This window comes from Tiliqua scincoides, chromosome 5, assembly GCF_035046505.1.
Source record: "Tiliqua scincoides isolate rTilSci1 chromosome 5, rTilSci1.hap2, whole genome shotgun sequence".
Lineage (NCBI taxonomy): Eukaryota > Metazoa > Chordata > Lepidosauria > Squamata > Scincidae > Tiliqua > Tiliqua scincoides.
Window position 1 is genome coordinate 115,991,461 of NC_089825.1, and position 11,513 is coordinate 116,002,973.

Below are 11,513 nucleotides of genomic sequence, written 5' to 3' on the forward strand. Positions count from 1 at the left end.
GCACGAGGTCCTGCGTGCAATATGGAAGCCACAAAGAAAGTAAGCAACCACACCGTGATACAGACAGACTTGAGACTGCACATGTGAGGACTCATTTCCAAGTTAGTAGCCCCAAACTCCAATTGTCCTGAGTCATAGAGATGTGTGACTCAGGTCAGGCATGATTCACACAAACACGTGTTTGGCAACTCTGACTCAAATTAATTGACTCAAGTTCCCATCCCCAGTGAGCTGACACTTTGGAACGGCCACAACTTCTGCAGCAGTCAATGAAGGATCACGTTAGAACTGCCAAGACTCTGCAGGGGTCATAGTCACTGACACCCTGTGAAGCTTGAGTAACTTTCTGTAGATTTGGGCCAGAGAAATGTATGTTGCTCATGAAATTCCTAGCTACAGTGAATCTAAACTGCAGTTGGAAGATCAAAACATCTATGGGTGAAAGGAAAGAACCGATGCCCAAGGTTTGGGGACAGCTCTCAGGTTACACACAAACTTGAGCAAGTGTGGCAGCAATTCCTACCATAGTGTTTCAAACAGGTGTTTCCAAATATACTGCAATGTTGAGATTGTCCATACATTGTAGGGTTGGCTTGTGTTTCATTCCTTGAAAGTGCAAGTAATTTGGGTTGCTTAAATGGCTCTTGCTTGATTGCCCCCAACTAGGTCATCCCGGACAGATACAAATGAACATTTTTTATAATTATTATTTAGAAAATACTAAAACAAGATTCAGTCAAAAATGTTCAGGCTGTATCTGTAAGCAGAAAAGGAGGAGAAAAATATTTGCGTATACTTAGAGAAACTACTAATATACTGACATATTTCTAGGAGCATCATATTATATATTTATTATTTTCTCCTAATTAACTGTTCCCTGTTGTTCAGCTCAGGCTTCAGTGCAATAATGTAACATTTGGGGAAGAAGATACAACCCAACAAACCTTCACTGGAGGCTAAAATGGAGAAGATCTCCACAGCTACTGTAAATTTTCCCTTGGTGCTCGCGTAGGTTGGTACAAAGGATAACCAAACACTGCAAAAGACCAACATGCTGAATGTGATGAACTTGGCTTCATTGAAACTGTCTGGCAACTTTCTAGCAAGGAAAGCCACCGTGAAACTGATCACCGCTAGGAAGCCCATGTAACCCAGGACACAGTAAAACATGCTCACAGACCCCTCATTACATTCTAGTATGATTGCCGCACTCATTGAGTACATGTCAGTGTCTGAGAATGGAGGAGAAGTTGCCAGCCACAGAACACAAATGACAACTTGGATAAGGGAGCAATAAAGGACCACAGAATAGGACATCCTTGCCCCCACCCATTTCCGCATCTTGCTTCCTGGTTTGGTAGCCATGAATGCCAAAACAACAGTGAAGGTTTTTGCTAGCACACAAGAAACAGCCACCGAGAAGATGATGCCAAAAGCAGTTTGTCGGAGGAGACACGTCGCCTTCTGAGGCTGGCCAATGAATAGCAACGCAGTAAGGAAACAGAGTAGGAGGGAGTTTAGCAGAATGTAGGTGAGGTTCCGGTTGTTGGCTTTCACAATAGGGGTGCTGTGGTGCTTCACAAACATTCCAAGTACCAAAGCTGTGGATGCGGAAAAGGAAACAGATAAAATAGCTAAACTGATTCCCAAAGGTTCTCCGTAAGACAGGAAGTGTATATCCTTGGCAATGCATAAATCCCGGTTCTTGTTTGGATAGTGATCTTGTGGGCACTTGAAACAGTCATCCGAGTCTGAAAAGTGAAAAGGTTTTGTCTCAATTTGCTCAAGCAATGGTCTATTATCCAATAATATGAGAGAATTATGATCGTGACGGATAACAGAAAGGAGGGGGCTTGATAACATACTGGTAGGGGTTTCTTTTTGTTGTTATTGTTGTTGTGTGCTTTTGTGAGAAAAGAATAAAACACAAAACACCACCTTTTTGATGTTAAAATATCTGAATAAAATCACCAAACACAGTATTTTGATGTTTAAGATATTTTGCAGAAATTATAATATAATACTTTTTCCAGTTAGAAATACAGGGGTCCCCTGTATTCGCGGATACAAAAAAAATGGACGTATCTTTTTTTTATTCAATTTAACAGTCGAACTGAGGACTGCAGAGTTCACAGGTGAGCGCTCACGGCCTCTGCAGGGATCAGAAGATCCTTCAGAGGTGAGGGGAGCATAGCTTCCCATATGGTGTCTCCCCATATACATGGATTCGGATATTCGGAGGGGGGATTTCTGGAATGGAACTTCTGAGGATATGGGGGCCTGACTGTAATGCTATGGCATCTGCTGACACTATATCTCCTACCAACCTTGTACATTTTTAAAGCAATTGTAATTTATAATTATAATTTATTAAAATGCACCATTGGAATAAAAACACATAACACCACAATTTGCTATTTTAATCAGGCAATTCTGGAAAAAAAAAATCACCAAATAACACACACCCCTTTGTATTGGTTATCAATAATATCAAAGGTGGCATTTTAATTTTTTTTTTAACCTCTCATTGCTTGTGTCCAGATCACTTGATGGCTGGCAACCTTCAGTCTCGAAAGACTATGGTATAAGCCTACAGCACCCGGTATTCCCAGGCGGTCTCCCATCCAAGTACTAACCAGGCCTGCTTAGCTTCCAAGATCAGACATGATCGGGCATGTGCAGTTGCTGATCACGTCAAAGAAATTTCTAGTGTTTGTGCCCATTGTCACAATCTGGAAAGCTCCTGGTATTATGTCTTTATTTAAAATCAAGTATATTCTGTCATTCAATAAATGTTCTTAAGGCAGTTTATGATTTTAAAATGTAGAAATCATAAAAATAAAAAATGAAACAATCACCAAACTAACCTTTAAAATACTCTTTTAAAAAAAGTTAGACACTAACTAAGGGCGCAATTGAGAGAAGAACTTGGGCCCAGAAGGGTTGAAAATGTGCCAGAAGAACTTGGGCCCAGAAGGGTTGAAAAGCACATTTGCACTTCCTCACAAGCAAGCTGGAGGTGCTCTGGAACACAGAGGCTGAATTCAGCCTCCGTGGTGGCTTGAGCGACAAGCCTTGCATTGACACAGCTGGGCCGATGCAAGGCTCTGGGATGGGCAGGAAGGAGGCAAGAGGGAGACATTCCAGGGTCGGGGAGGGCGGGCAATGTGCGGCCCCAGGGGCAAGCGGGTGGGGATCAGGAGGCGGGGCAAGGAGCCGGCAGTTATGCTGGATCCAAATCCCTGTTCCCGGGGAGGTTGGAGGGGCTTCAAGCCGCTCCACTCTCCTTGGACTTGTTCCACCTCTGGAGGTGGTGCAGGCCTGAGGAGACCCATAGGGACCAGAGTGCCTTACCCAGGGATAAGGGGAAAAGTTTCCCCTTGCCTCTGGCTGAGCCAATTCTGGCCCGTATCCTGTGGTGGATACAGCACAAGCCTTTTGGCTTGCCTGTTCAAGTGTCGAGTAGGATTGCGCCTTAACTGCTCAGCCTGTTAATTTAAATATCACTGAATGTTCAAGTAGACAGATAACTTTTCAATCAGAATCTCAAGGTCAATAAAGCAAATGCTGTAGAAAAAGATTGTCAGTGTTCTACTATGGGTGTCTCTAAACTTTTCGGCAGAAGGGCCGTATCAAATATCTGGCAGTGTCAAGGGCCGGAAAAAAAAATTAATATAAAATTGAAATAAATACATTAGAGATTGAACTTAGATGAATGAATAAATGAACGGGCTCAAATGTCCAGGACTTCTCCAAGCACCAACACAGCCCAAGAAATAAAACTCACACCTAAATGGGTCCCCATTCCTCCACCCCACAAGCACAATTCCAGTTGTGTTTGGTCAACTGGGCCAGAGGCCTCTCCAACCATACCATATGCTGTAGCCCTCAGTCTGATGTGGAAACTCTCAGACATCTTCCCTGAGGCTAGGAAATGGAGCTGCAACATGACATCTCTTACCTTTCTGGTTCGAAATCTTCCCTTCTGAGCATGGGATGCAATCGTAACAGCAAAATGGCTTCTCTTCTTGTTGTCTTCTGAAATAACCAGGGTGGCAGCTGGCAGTACACACAGAAAGGGGCAATGCCTGTTCGTAAATGGAAAAATGGAGTACCATTATGTAGAAAATGCATTTGAGGAATTTACATCACATTAGTCAATTGATGTTTGACCAAGTGGGCCAACTGGAGCTCAGGTGGGAAGCGATTGGAGACAGCAGGTGAGGAGATCTGCAGGTTCAGGACCTGCAGGGAGGTAAAACTGTAGGTCCCAAATCCGCAGATAAAGGGGCACCATATGTAATAAGACAAGTTAAAATTTTTCTTAGCCAAACAGTAAAATAGCAGGACATACACAATGAGTATTGAAAACCAAGTGCTTCTCCATTGAAATTCAAATTATGCATAAAAATGTGTGTTCATTCAACAGTGGGAGATTTTTTCCAATCACCTGGGGCAGCTCCTACCTGGTTAAAACTGCTGGGCCATATGATGGCATCATCATGAATGGTGAGTGCTTTGTCAGGGGGTGCTTGAGGATCCATCTGTCCAACTTTCACTCTCTGAAAGGACTGGTTTGGGAAAGTTACCCAGTTGATAATATCAAAGCCAGCTACCAGTTCCCCATTCTGATTAAATGAAATCTTGTCCCCAGCACTGTTGTTAAATGACACTCTCTTTAGAAAGTGGTGGAGCTGGATTAGAAAAGAAAGCTCAAAGAGTTTCCCTGAAGATGTCAATGGACAACATATTCAGCTACCCTTACACAGTGGAACTAGTGGTTGATCTAGCAAACTAACCTCAGGTGCCCAGGGCCTCATGCAAAAGTCTCATAAACCGCTATTTGGGATCGCTTATCCAGATATACCAGGAACAGAAATTGATTTCTTCCGTATACAAAATATATTCAATACTGCCAAGATATTCTTCATTAAATAGGCCATACAGCTGTAAAGTCCTGGACCCTATATTGTTCATGCTAGCAGTGTCTTTCTTATTCTCCAGGGGTTTGGACAGATTCAAAAGTATATGTATGGAGTGATTGCTCCATGGGATTTTCTAAATGTATGCTTTTTTTCTAGTAGGAGCAGAGCAGTGAGCATTTTTGTGGTGGTAAGAAAGAACAGGTGCTCCTGTACCCACAGAGAATCCATTCCAGGCTCCCCTGTGGATACAGAAACTGTGAATATGAGGGAACCTGATTCTTACTGTACTCCACTCCAACCACCCATCCCATACCCCTTGCCTTCCATTTCGTCATTACAAAGTACACATGTTTCTTGCTCTTACAGATGCTAGAATGTGACAAGCAGGCAGGGCCTGCATGCTAAGAAGGTTAACAGGAAGCAGGAAGCCTGCTTGCTTATAGAACATGGGAAGTAATGGGCATGGGGGCCCCATGGAGAGCTGCAGATAATGGAATCTACAGATTTGTGGATACGAGGTGGGGTGGATGCCCGTAATGCACTTATAGTATACCCCAAGAGATATGGGGTATACAATAATAATCTTCAATTTTTCTAGGTTGCAGACTATATCATTACTTTAAAGAAATGAAAATATACATGAAAGATCAACATGTAGTATATTGAACTTGTGAGAAGAATGAAGGTTCAAAACTACTCAAGAAACAATTTTCGGAAACACAGACCAGTGGGCCTGCACTGTATCCAGTGCAAGTTTCAGGCTGCTCATGGGTCAAGTCGAGGCAAGGGAAGGCTTTCCCCTTACCCCAGGGAGAGCCACAGCAGTCCAGTGGGGCTACTTGGATCTGCACCACCTAAAGAGGGGGTGCAAAACCAAGCAACCTGGGACTGCGTTGGGTCACTTGGGAAAGGATTAGGATCTGGCATAAGTGCCCCCTGGAATGCCCGCCGCCCACCCTTCCGCCATCCTGAAACGCCTCCCCCCACACCCACCCTCCACACCCCTCCCAACCCCTGCAGTGACAAAGCTCGGCTGATGAACCCTCTCAAGTAACAATCTCTGAATACTTTGAGACATGCGATTCCACCCACAGGTATTGCCCTCTGCTGTATCTATAACCCATCAAACTATTACCTGCCATGGTTGGTGATCCTGAAATTTCATTTTTGCCCCAACTGCTGTTGCCTGGTGTTTAGGTTTGCTTGATTGCATGGCATTCAGCGCATGGGCCACAGCATAGACAGCGTTGTAGATGTTGTAGCTATGACCAGTCATGCTCATTTCAAAGAAAGCCCCAGGAAGGCTCTCCAGTTTCTCTTTCCCGGTGCATAGTGTCTCAGCTTCCTCACCACCAAATGTGCAGTCAAAAGCCTGTTCCCAGAAATCCCTCAAAAAATCATCTTCTGTGGTGGAGAAATGGTTTCTAGTTTGAAGGAAATTTTGGAATCCAAACACTTCATTTGAGTGAACAGCAAACGAAAGAGCACCATGAAGGGCTTGTATGTCCCAACTCCTTTGGAGCTGCAGGGCTGTCAGCTCCATTTGGGCTGTCATAATCCAGACCTTACCTTTGGGCTCTGTGTCCAGAAATTCTAGTTCTGGTAAATGCAGCAACAATCGGAAATGTAATATATGTTCATCATACACAAGCACTGCATTAGCCATGCTGCTCATTGAAATATGATATATTCTCGTCATCTGGTACAGTCGGTCATAAAGCACACCAAGAGAAATTTGCTGTATTCTTTCTACAAAGGCAACACAGACTCCACTCAGAGGATACATTTCAAGTACAGCCTGTACAAATCGGTGCCCATCATCACTTGCAGCAAGGACCCCGATCCAGGTCCACTTGAAATGCAGGAGTAGTTGAAGAATTCCTTGATATAGGTAGGCTTCACTTGAAATCATCTGGTAGTAGGAAAGGGGTTCAGAGTTATCTCTCATCTGAGTTGAGCCATATGTAAACTACAAGAAATGGAAGTGGATGAGTGGGGAGGAGAGTGAAAAATAAAACTTATCTAAATGATTTGTAATGGTTTAAGAAACAGTTACTAAATGATCATGGTTACCACACTTCCAATTGGTGTCTTTAGTAAATATTTAAGAACAAGGAGGATTCAACAAATATGTGACATCCTAGTTTATACTCAACATGTCCTTATCTGTTTCCAAATCACAAAGTCACACCTGGAATAAATTTAAACTTGAACATATCATTGCATTGCCGTGTTACACTCAGACATCCTACCTGTGGAATTTTGTAGATGGACAGGATGCTTGCCACATAGAGGGACGTTTCAGGGTATAGAGTCCCAATGACTGCTATGGAATTGTTCTGGATGCTACACCTGTAGTTGGGGATAAACCTGTCCTGTGTAGAGAGAAGTTCCATTGTAGCCTGATAGGTCCACCAAGAAATGTGGTAATTGTCATAGATCCAGAAGCCCAAGGTGACATTTTTCAAGATCTGTTGGTTTGCATTGATCTCATTTACAGCAAATACCAAAGCCAGGATATGCTGGTAGTTCTTTGTTACTACACTACAATGAGAATCACACCTTGTATCACATGTAAATTTTGCACTTAACAAAATCATTGCAATTGAGTTCTTCTTCACCAAGACATCTGCTTCTATAAATGAAATCATCTCACTTTAATTTGTCTCTTTTATGATCAGACACAAAACCATGAATCAGGGGCAGATCCAGTGTGTTTTGTGTGTGTGTGTGTGTGTGTGTGTGTGTGTGTGTGTGTGTGTGTTTTGGGGGGGGCAGGGGAGAACAGGACCATGAGCACTATCAACTCCAGAGCCTAGGTCAACCCGGCAGGTAGACCTGGGCTCCCACCTGGACTTTGAGTCTAGCTTTACTGGTTGGGTAGACCAGATGAACTTCTGTCCTCTGTGGCTGAGGTTTGCTGGATGAGTAGTCCTGGGCTCCCGCCCAGATTTGAAGCCCAGATCTACCTGCCGGGTAGACCTGGGCTCTCATTCTGCCTCTTCCAGGCTGGTAGACCTAGCTTTCTGGCTGTGTTAAAATCCTAGCAAGGCTAATTACCATCTGTAGAACTGACTTACTTGACAATTTGACATACACATGCACACAGACACACAGAGAGAAGAACAGAAAAAGACATTGTTCTCACAGTGATTCATCAATGACTGACTGATGGGGGTGTTCATGGAAGTTTCCTCGCTCAGTCACCATGAAGATGTGAGAGGTGATGCCACCGATGACCAGCTCACCAGGTTGCAAGTAGCTGCGAAGAGCTAAGAGAGGATCTCCAGTATTGCAGTTCACCACAGTAGTTTTGCAGCTCACATGGGGCAGCAGCAACAAGAGCAGCACGACCTTTAATGCCACCATCCCGGATGCAAAGGTTTCCTGAAGGCAGAGATATCTTTGCTTCCAGGTCTTCCTAGAGACTCCAAGAATACATGAGTCAATGCCTGCTTTGATGGTCATTCCCTCATATTCTGATGTGGAGTTCAGAAGGATGAAATCTTGCCTATCTTTTGGGCCTAGCAACAAATCTGCATTGTAGGAGGGATATTTCTATTTTCTGTTGGCCTATAGTTGACTAGTGATCATTGACCCTCCATGGGGTTTAAGAAGGAGCTGAAGTAATCACTGTCATTTTGATAATTACAGAAGGAGCAGTTCCACCTGTGCTTCTTTATCTTTCCTCTGAGGCCTTGCTGAAGGAAACATGTTTGCAATCTGCAAACACAAGTCTTCTCCAAATCAGTCATGGGACAGAGGTCAATAGTTAGACTGCATGTGATTGAGCAACAAGAGAATGCTGCATCAAAATGAATAGGATGACACATACGTGTAGGGCAGTATTTCTCAAACTCTCTGTGAGAGTTTGAGAGCCTGTAAGTGCTTGCACGGGTAGGATGAAGTCAGTGACGCGATGCCCAGCATCACGCTGGTGTGGAGGGGTGCAGGCACACTTCCACTCACCCTTGTCTGCAGCAGCCTCCTGGGGGTCAGCGGAGCCTGGCATCAGCCTCAGCAAGGCTCTCCATGCAGCGCAGACCACTACAAAACACAATCAAGACCATTTCCTGTTTCTCGATTGCAAAACCAGGGGTCTGTGCTGTGTGGAGAGCCTTGCTGAAGCTGGTGCCAGGCTCCTCCAAGTCCCAGGAGGCTGCTGCAGGTGCGGGTGAGTGGAAGTATGCCCTTGCGCCCTGATCAGAGGCGTGATTCGAGATGGCATCTCTGCCTTCCCCTTCCTTGCCCCTTAAGGGGACAGAACCCAGGGCCCTCATGCTGCGGCGTTATGAATAGTGAATCAGGTGTGTATGGAGAATGCTGGAGCAAACTAAGTCCAAATCTCTTCATTTCCGATGCTGATGATTGTTCTGAATGCCCCGATTATCACTATCCCAACAAGGACCAGGATTCATGCACTGCAAAGCACACAACCATCTTGTCTTATGGCGATCCTTTGGGGGTCGGTTTAGCCAGTCTGGTCATTTTCCTTTCTGTGTTGACAGCTTTATGATGCCCCAGTTTGAGAACCACAGGTGTAGGGGAAATGGAACTGGCATTTATTATTATTATTATTATTATTATTATTATTATTATTATTATTATTATTATTATTATTATTACTTTAACATTTCTATACCACCCTGCCTCCAAGGAGCTTAGGGCGGCGTGCATAGCTCCTCTCCTCCTTTTATCATCATAGCAACCCTCTGAGGTAGATTACATAACTGGCTCAAGAGCATGAAAGAATCATGGAAGCATCATGGCTGAGCAGGGATTTGAACATGGATCTTCAAGATCTAAGTTCAGCATCCAAACCACTACACATCCTGAGTAGTAATAAGACATACTTCATCTCACACTATCTTGATAGCGGAGGTCCCACCCCTCTTTACTGGAAATCCCACCCCCTGAGGGGGTTCAAGTGGGTTCATCCCCACCGACCACTAGGGAGGGGATTTGTAGCGCCCCGAAATTTGGTTTGGTGGAAAAAGGAGCCTGCCAATAAAGTGTTGGAAAGGGGTTCATGTGACCCCTCAAACAAGTTCACCTGTCCATGCAGACAAATAGGTGAAGGTTTCGTAGCTCTTAGATCACCGAAGAGACCCAACAGGAAAAGGGGAATGGGAACAGACCCAGGCATGCCCCTGTATTTAAGTCCCAGGCCTTAGGGTGAGGGAGAAAGCCATTCAGCCTGTTGCAGCCCTGGCATCCCCTCTGAAAAGCTCAGCCGCTTCGCCTTCTGGGATGGAGACTCCCCAGAAGCCCTCTGAGTGTGAAAGCCATGCTCGGCAAATGATCATGATGGATAGCCCTGACAGGATCTCCACCAAGGAAGAAAAGCCACTGTTGTGAAATCGATGTCAGTGACGAATTTCGTAGACCGATACCTATGGAGCTTCTTTACAAGCTAGCGTGGGATGAAGCGACTGTGCATTTTCCCCCAATCGGCTGTGACTGTGGGTTTGTGCTTTTGCACACAGTGTCCACATTTTCTGAGGCAGCGGTAATCAAGATTGCGCAGGTAAAATATTTTTACAGACATGTTTGATATTATTGTTGAAATAATGTACTAGAAAGACAGAACTATGATACATAGAAATTTGATTCCTTTGTTTCCAATTAGAAGCCGAAATGAAAAATCAAGAGTTGCTCTCCTTCAGATGGTTTATTTTCTAACAGGCTCGAACAGACTGGTTACGGACAAGACCATACCCCCCCTGTACCTCCCCTTTGTAATCACTTTTATAACAGTAGAAAACAAACTGTTCATAACAACCATGGTGCATTTTGGCTTCTCGGGACTTTCCAAACTTCCAAAATTCATCAAAACTCAGGTCAAAGTACCCTAGTACAAGTTGACATGATCTTGGATGTTTCCTTACAAAAGTCCCTGGCTGTCAGCCACAGTTTAGAGCTGAAAAACACATTCCTTCTTATCTGCGTAACAGAGAACCAAAGTCTGTAGCCATAATTGTAGGCCTGAAAACCAGTTTCAGAGATTAATATACATTACTAGAGTTAAAACACATACAAAGGTTTATATAAGAAGATATATCACTACAGGTAACCTTAAAAATCTCCTTCAGTGCCTCCTCTTGGCACAGATGAACTAGTGAATCTGAGCCACCAACAAAATTCCCTTTTCAATACATTGATATATGACAATATAGATATATGCAAAATGTGATTATACGTTCCATTAACTGTCATTTCTTGTAAATACCTCTGCTAGCACTAATATACTCTCTTGGGTTCAGGTGTTGTGCAAGCTTTAGACATGATTATCTTACCCATGCAACAAGTACATTTTACCAAAACATATATCAATAACAAAAGACAAATAAAGACAACCAAATTTCTTATTAGGTTATTCGACCATCCCCCCACATCAGGGAACCAACTGAATAGATTAGCCCAAAATCCTACCACCAGTTTGCCTGCCATATCTTTGGCCACTGTGCGAATGTGGTGTGCACGATCCCATGTAGAGTTGTACGTATCTGGAATGAAAACACAGCACTCCTGCCCCACTACCGTGCACACACCTCCCTCGGCAGCCAATAAAAGATCAAGAACAATGCG

General features: G+C 44.0%; 1 protein-coding gene across 1 annotated transcript; it reads right to left on the minus strand.

The window, feature by feature from the left end:
- Positions 1–852: 852 nt before the first annotated feature.
- On the minus strand, positions 853–8,294 carry LOC136653335 (vomeronasal type-2 receptor 26-like). The gene is made up of 6 exons (XM_066630246.1): positions 8,074–8,294; positions 7,178–7,469; positions 6,061–6,894; positions 4,467–4,694; positions 3,953–4,088; positions 853–1,751 (listed from the first exon to the last, which is right to left on the minus strand). The coding sequence occupies exons 1-6, from the start codon at positions 8,292–8,294 to the stop codon at positions 853–855; spliced, it is 2,610 nt and encodes an 869-aa protein (XP_066486343.1).
- Positions 8,295–11,513: the final 3,219 nt, after the last annotated feature.

Coding starts and splice junctions, on each gene's coding strand:
- LOC136653335 (XM_066630246.1), bottom strand. CDS start 8,294: ATGGTGGCATTAAAGGTCGTGCTGCTCTTGTTGCTGCTGCCCCATGTG. Junction 7,470..8,073: donor TCAGTCATTGATGAATCACT/GTGAGAACAATG, acceptor TTCTCATTGTAG/TGTAGTAACAAAGAACTACC. Junction 6,895..7,177: donor CCATCTACAAAATTCCACAG/GTAGGATGTCTG, acceptor CATTTCTTGTAG/TTTACATATGGCTCAACTCA.